This window comes from Pleuronectes platessa, chromosome 5 (genome assembly GCF_947347685.1).
Source record: "Pleuronectes platessa chromosome 5, fPlePla1.1, whole genome shotgun sequence".
Classification (NCBI taxonomy): domain Eukaryota; kingdom Metazoa; phylum Chordata; class Actinopteri; order Pleuronectiformes; family Pleuronectidae; genus Pleuronectes; species Pleuronectes platessa.
The window spans coordinates 23,138,315-23,144,574 of NC_070630.1; the positions used below are offsets into that span (position 1 = coordinate 23,138,315).

Sequence of the window (6,260 nt, forward strand, 5' to 3'; positions counted from 1 at the left end):
CATATTGCTCTTGTTCTTATATCTTGTTCTTATAATCTTGCATAGTATGACACATTGCTGCTGCAACACAGGAATTTAGCAGTTTGGGATGAAGTATCTATCTATCTATCTATCTATCTATCTATCTATCTATCTATCTATCTATCTATCTATCCGTCAGTCCGTCCGTCCGTCCGTCCATCTATCTATTGAGCTATAAAACTATACAACTATACATCAATCTATCTATGCATCTATCTATCTATACAACTATACATCTATCTCTATCCATCTAGAGCTCAATGCTGGTTTAACATCAGACCAGAATACCTTCGAGTAATGAGCTGGTTGTAAATGCAGTGTTCTCCTTTAACCGCACTTCTCTTTTTTATTGATGAAATGATAACTGTCACTGCTCCTGTCTGTTGCTCACAATGGAGGCCCGTGTCTGTGTGTGTTTGCAAAGTCGGGACCTGGTCTGGACACTGTGAGTTCACATGCTCTTTGTTTGGGACAGGAAACAGTGAATTGACGCCCCCGGTTGACCAAATTAGCGCATCCTATTGTCTGCCATGATTCTCTCTGTACGTAATTGTGAACGAGCATAGTTGTCATAGCTGCTTCCTGCATGTACACACCCAGAGCGCTGAAACAACAGCCCCCCCCCCCCCCCCCCCCCCCCCTCTCTCTCCCTCCCTGTGCTTGGATGGATGAGCCTCTCGCATCGGAGTCACCACCATTACATCATCTATTCCCACACAGCCTCACATCGTGTGAGGGCTGTTTCTGTTGATATTTCACCGGGATCCCGAGCCTTTACACGCAGGAGCTGCACCGGACGCCCCTGCTCCTCGTGGTGTGAATGACGCTGGATTATGAGGAGACATCATCCTCACCATCATCATCATCATCATCCTCACCATCACCAGCAGCATCACTATAGTGTCTGATGGGGCTTCGATGAGCAGCGGGAGAGGAGGAGAGACGCGCACCGTCATCAGCATCTGTCCGCCAGCTCCCTTTGTGCTCACCGGAGAATGTGAATGGCGAAAGATGACATGGCAGAGGTAGAGCTGGCCCCGAGCGGAGCGGAGCCCCCCGGCGAGGCCCCCTTGGCGTTTCCCTACGAGGAGTACGAGTGCAAGATCTGCTACAATTACTTCGACCTTGACCGCCGGGCCCCGAAGATCCTGGAGTGCCTGCACACGTTCTGCGAGGAGTGTTTGAACACGCTGCACCTCCGGGAGGAGCGGCCATGGCGCATCAGCTGCCCCGTCTGTCGCCACCGCACCCCGGTGCCGGACTACCGGATCCAGAACCTGCCCAACAACACCAAGGTGACGGAGGATTTCCCGCTGTACATCGACTCGGACCCGCTGCCCCAGGACGCCCTGCCGCCCTACCCGCCTCGGCTGCACCCGGCCCTCGTCGCGCTCCGCCGGGAGGAGGCGTCGGGGGCGTGCAGCACCAGCCAGGCGACGCCGTCCACCACCGTGTCCACCGCCACGACCCTCTCCCAGGACTCGGTGCGCTACGACAGCTGCCAGAGCTGCAAGCGGGTGGCGCTGACCACCGGCTGCGTGTGCGTGATCTTCTCCTTCCTGTCCATGCTGGTGTTGCTCTTCATGGGCCTGATCTTCGTGCACAGCCACAGCATCCCCGCCTCGCCGGCGGGACCCATTTGCTTGTCGGTGGCCAGCATCCTGGCGATGTTCTCGGTGGTCGTCACATGGCTCATCTGCTGGCTCAAATACAGACCGGACCATGAGACTGGCCGCTCGTCCGCCACCAGTAACTCCCGGAGAAACGCCTGACAGGCTGTGGGTGGAGGTTGTTGTGCTGTGGCTGTTTGATGATGTACATAATATACTGACAACTGATGCTCCTGCTCCCTTTACTTTTCTAGGAATAAATCTCGTCCAGAATGGCCTTGAATCAGTATAGCAAACACCCAAAGGCCTTCATGTTGTTTGGAGCAATAGGCCGACATGATCCTTGATAATCTCTAAGTTATATGCACTTCAATTTGCAGTGGGCCCAGTTGACTGATGGGCATCTCGACTAGTGAACTCAAGGCTTAGATTTGATGATTGAATGTGAAGTGCTCATTTCCAGGGTTTGACACCCCCCCCCCCCCCCCCCCATCCTGCTAAATGATATGCATATCCCCCTATGCCACTCCCTGTATGATAACTGTCCATGACAATTTCACTCTTATATCTCAACAAAGCACTATTGTGTTGTACCGATATTTGACAATGTTCACTTCTGAGTTTTCAGGAGAGTGTTGTTGTTGTTTTTTTCCGGAGACTTGTGTGTTTTTGTGAAAAAGCCTCTGAAATGTTGCGAAGAATCCATAATCCAAACTGTAAATAGTCAACAGGGAAGCGGTGAGCAGTATTGCATAGGTGTGACCAGCCTTTCTCCAAGACCTTCCTAATCCTTGTGCTTTAATTAACCTAACAGAATGGCACTGTTTCCATTGTGATGACGAAAACTGCACCTCCTCCAGCAAAGGGACACTGAAGGACAGCTTGTGATTTTGAACTTGTGTTTTGCGCATGTTAGGCTACTGGAAGGTCAAAGGCCTTTTGTTTTTCCTTGTCTTGTTTTAAATGGAAGGGACAGTGCGTGTCCCCGACTCCTGTGCCTCACCACCTCATTGCTGAACGAAGCAAAACTTCACTGTTATCACGATCAAACTCACGCTCGGGCCTCCCACCACTGAAAGCACCCAGCTGAGGCGTCGGCAGGGATTTCCTCCTCCTGTCACATTACGTAGGCCACACATTGGTTGTTGAAAACAGGGTTTCCGACGCAAAGCGACTTTTTATACTTAGAAAAAAAGATACAAATAAATAGATGTGTGTCTAACAAGGTAAAATAATAAGGTATAAATCCACTTTCAGCTATTTCCAACTTCCAACTCACTCCTCTGCTTCCTTTAGGGCAGCATGTGACAATTCATTTATATGTATTTACAGGTCGGACAACATGATTCTTAGAATCTATCAGCAGTCATTAATACCTCTGGCCACATGTACTATGGCAGATTAGTGAAACCTTACTGTAGTGGCCACAGTTAAGTCCTTCATTAACACAATGCAAATATTGGACTTATCTAAACTAGATCTTAATATAATGAGGTTTTATATCGATTTTTTTCTCTCAGGCCGGTTTGTCCAAAAATACTGATCTAACTTTTCAGGGGAATTAGCTTCAGACAAATCAATGCAATCCAAAAAAGGTTAAAACCTAAGGGCCTATAGTGAGTTGGCTTCTATATAACTGTGAATTGGTGGTAAATTGTGTGTGTCCTGCTACAGTCTATTTAATGTATTTATACTGGATTCTTATTGGGCATAAAGTGATACCTTACTTTTGGTGTGGTGTCAGGACCCCCATTATTGACAAGTGTGTGTCCGAGGAGCAAGTGAGTCCCACTCACAGACCTTCCTCACAGCATTTAATGAAGAATCCGGGTAGGATTCAGACACCAAAGTGCTCTCAGACGAGCACCCGCCCTTGCACACTCGTGGTATCGCTGTACCTCATTGCACAGGGGGGGAAAATAGACAGTTCAAAATTATTCCCTAAACCTAACCCTAACCCTAACCCTCATCCCCACTCCAAGTCTGATTCTCATGCTTGCTTCAATCATCCCGCTCAACCTTTCTCCCACTCAACTTCTAAATGATGCACTTTCCCCCCTTATTGGACACGAGGAACGGGGTACACCTTTGACTAATGTCCGCATATTGTATTTACTTCAGAGGACCTAGACGATGTCGTTGGTTTTTTTGAGAATCCGTGGTTGTTGTTAAAAGTACCAAATGTATTTGCACAGAGAACTGTTCTTGATGTGCTGTTTTACATTCATAAACACATTTCAGTAATAAAGAAAACATGAACACCCACAGCTGTCATTAGTTCTCTTGTTACAACAGAGCGATCACAGCTGCAAGAAAATCCTGTGACCAGGGCTGGATGTTATCGTGCTCGCTCTTACATAATGACTGGTAATAAATTGAATATGGTCCAACTTGCCACAGTTTGCATCCTGCTGTGCATCAAATATGCCCCCTACTGGAAGACAGAGGATGCTACATGCCCTATATTGAAAAAAGAGGGGAAATCCCAGCCCTCCAGTGTCAGCTGGCATACATTTCTCATGCACGTCTACTTATGTAAACTTCTGGTGGCTAAAGCCTGATTAAAAGTAAATAGATTTTTCATTAAGGGCTGGATCCTGATGACCTGTTAATATTACAGACTGAGATTTGTCATATGTGTTTATATGGTCTAATAAAGCCCCCATTTAGTTTATATAAATTAGGCCATTCAGCGTTACGATTTCCCCCCCCCCCTCGTACACAAACCAAATAGATAAAGAGCAGTGTTGGCCATTCACCGTCTAATCACTGGTTTACTGAATAGGCCCTATACAAACATTTTACATTAATAAACCACACAGGGTCTTTTCTCAGATAATATTTTACCTTCCACCTCAGTGTTCATATATTCTCAGCACCCTGTAAATACGCCTATGCTGGCTGACTGGTCACTTCATTGTGGCAGCACAACACTCAGGCCTATTGTATCAAAGCCTTGCTGTATTTTTCAATTAGCCACAGTTACACTGATTACTCTGAGAGAGTTGGAGGCGATGTGAGTTTGCAAACGAGCCATTACAACAAACAGAGTCAGACGACATGTTTTTGTAAAGCATGCTCTCAGCTTATGCATTTCAATGACTCTCATTAGCCATAAAGGTCTGTGTATATAACTGATACAAATATATAGCCTGATGTAGCATTTAGTCAGGCTTACTCCTCTTCTAATGTATAGCATCAGAACGTTTTATCCACATGGCCTATTCTCTGTCTGGGGTGAAAATGATAATAATGTTATAGAACATTAGACATTTGAATTGCATAAATTGTGCCTAGCCGAATATGTCCGCCTTTATAAAGAAAAATCAAGTGCATTTAAGCATTTAATGAAATGAACAATTTGCTCTTATGTTTTGATAAAATGTAAAGTAAAATTAGCACAATTAAGTCACTGGATAAACATTAAGTGTTTCATAAAAAAATACAGCATTAGTATAAATATGTGAGTTCACTGTGATACACAATCTTAGTTCTCTGTCTCTTTTTAATTACATCTTACCTTAAAAGTACTCTTTTCAGTGGGGGGAGTTTTGTCTTACTACTTAAGCAGAAATAAGTATAATAAACAGTATAAAAGCATTCCAATGCAAGTGCATTAAAATGCCCGTGAAGTTAAATGTTGAAAGTATTTAAAAGATGTGAAGCAAAATCGTAAAAATCTGGCCCATAACTGTTAAATCCACAAATAAAATGCAGTAAAAAAAGTACAATAATTCCCAATGTATAGACTCACGCCCTTATTTGAACGCTTAATTTTGTATTAATTATTACCCTGAATATGACGCACTGGGAACTAATTGATTTGACAAATACGTGTTTGTGAATGGCCTCCACGCAGAGCATGTGATGCAACTTAATTTATTTCTCATCAAGCGAGATTTCTGACTTTGAATTTCATCCCCCGGTAATGGATTGGACACGGAGATTCAGTGTCGCGTTTAAAGAGAGGGCCGCAGTATGCATCATGCCTCCCTCTCTCTCTCTGTTTTTCATTTGCCCCCTCTCTGCAATATCCAGTTTCAGCATAAGATCACTGACACTCCCAAATCGTCACGTTCGTCTGCGTAAAAGACTGATGTTTGTTCTCCCCCTTTGGAGTAGGTCAGTACAAATGTGAGAAAGAAATCAACACAACCAATTGCATTTATACTCTTACTGAAGAAATGTATTATTTTCTAGTAACACTTTTGAAAGCATAAACCCACAAGAGGCCTGTTGTGTTAACTGCGTTATAGAATCCTGCTGCCCACCACTCATTCGATGACATGATTGTGATTTAGGGCACAAGTGATTATCCAGCACTCCTCCAAGAACTCCTCCAAGTTTCTGAGTTTGATTCACAAATGTAAAAAAATCGGTCAGAAACAAACTCACGTTTCCCCTCCCTTTGAAGCCGTGTTGTGGCAACGTGCGGGACTCATTCGTGATAATAATCTTCACCCAGAGGATAATGACAAGCTCTTTAGCAGGTGAAAGACCCCCCGGGCGCCCTGCTTATTTTAAACCCAGCGTCCAGCCCATTGTTCACGCGCGTTTTTGAGGGCAAAGACAACATTTGAAGTGCTAGTTTTCCCTCTTTTTGTATTACTATCAAAAGCCACTGGAAGA

General features: G+C 44.8%; 1 protein-coding gene across 1 annotated transcript; it reads left to right on the forward strand.

Annotated features, from left to right (window-relative positions):
- The first annotated feature begins 682 nt into the window (after positions 1-682).
- On the forward strand, positions 683-3,362 carry LOC128440280 (E3 ubiquitin-protein ligase RNF182). The gene has a single exon (XM_053422949.1). It carries the CDS (start codon positions 1,023-1,025, stop codon positions 1,791-1,793), a length of 771 nt encoding a protein of 256 aa, XP_053278924.1. The 5' UTR covers positions 683-1,022; the 3' UTR covers positions 1,794-3,362.
- The last annotated feature ends 2,898 nt before the right edge of the window (positions 3,363-6,260 follow it).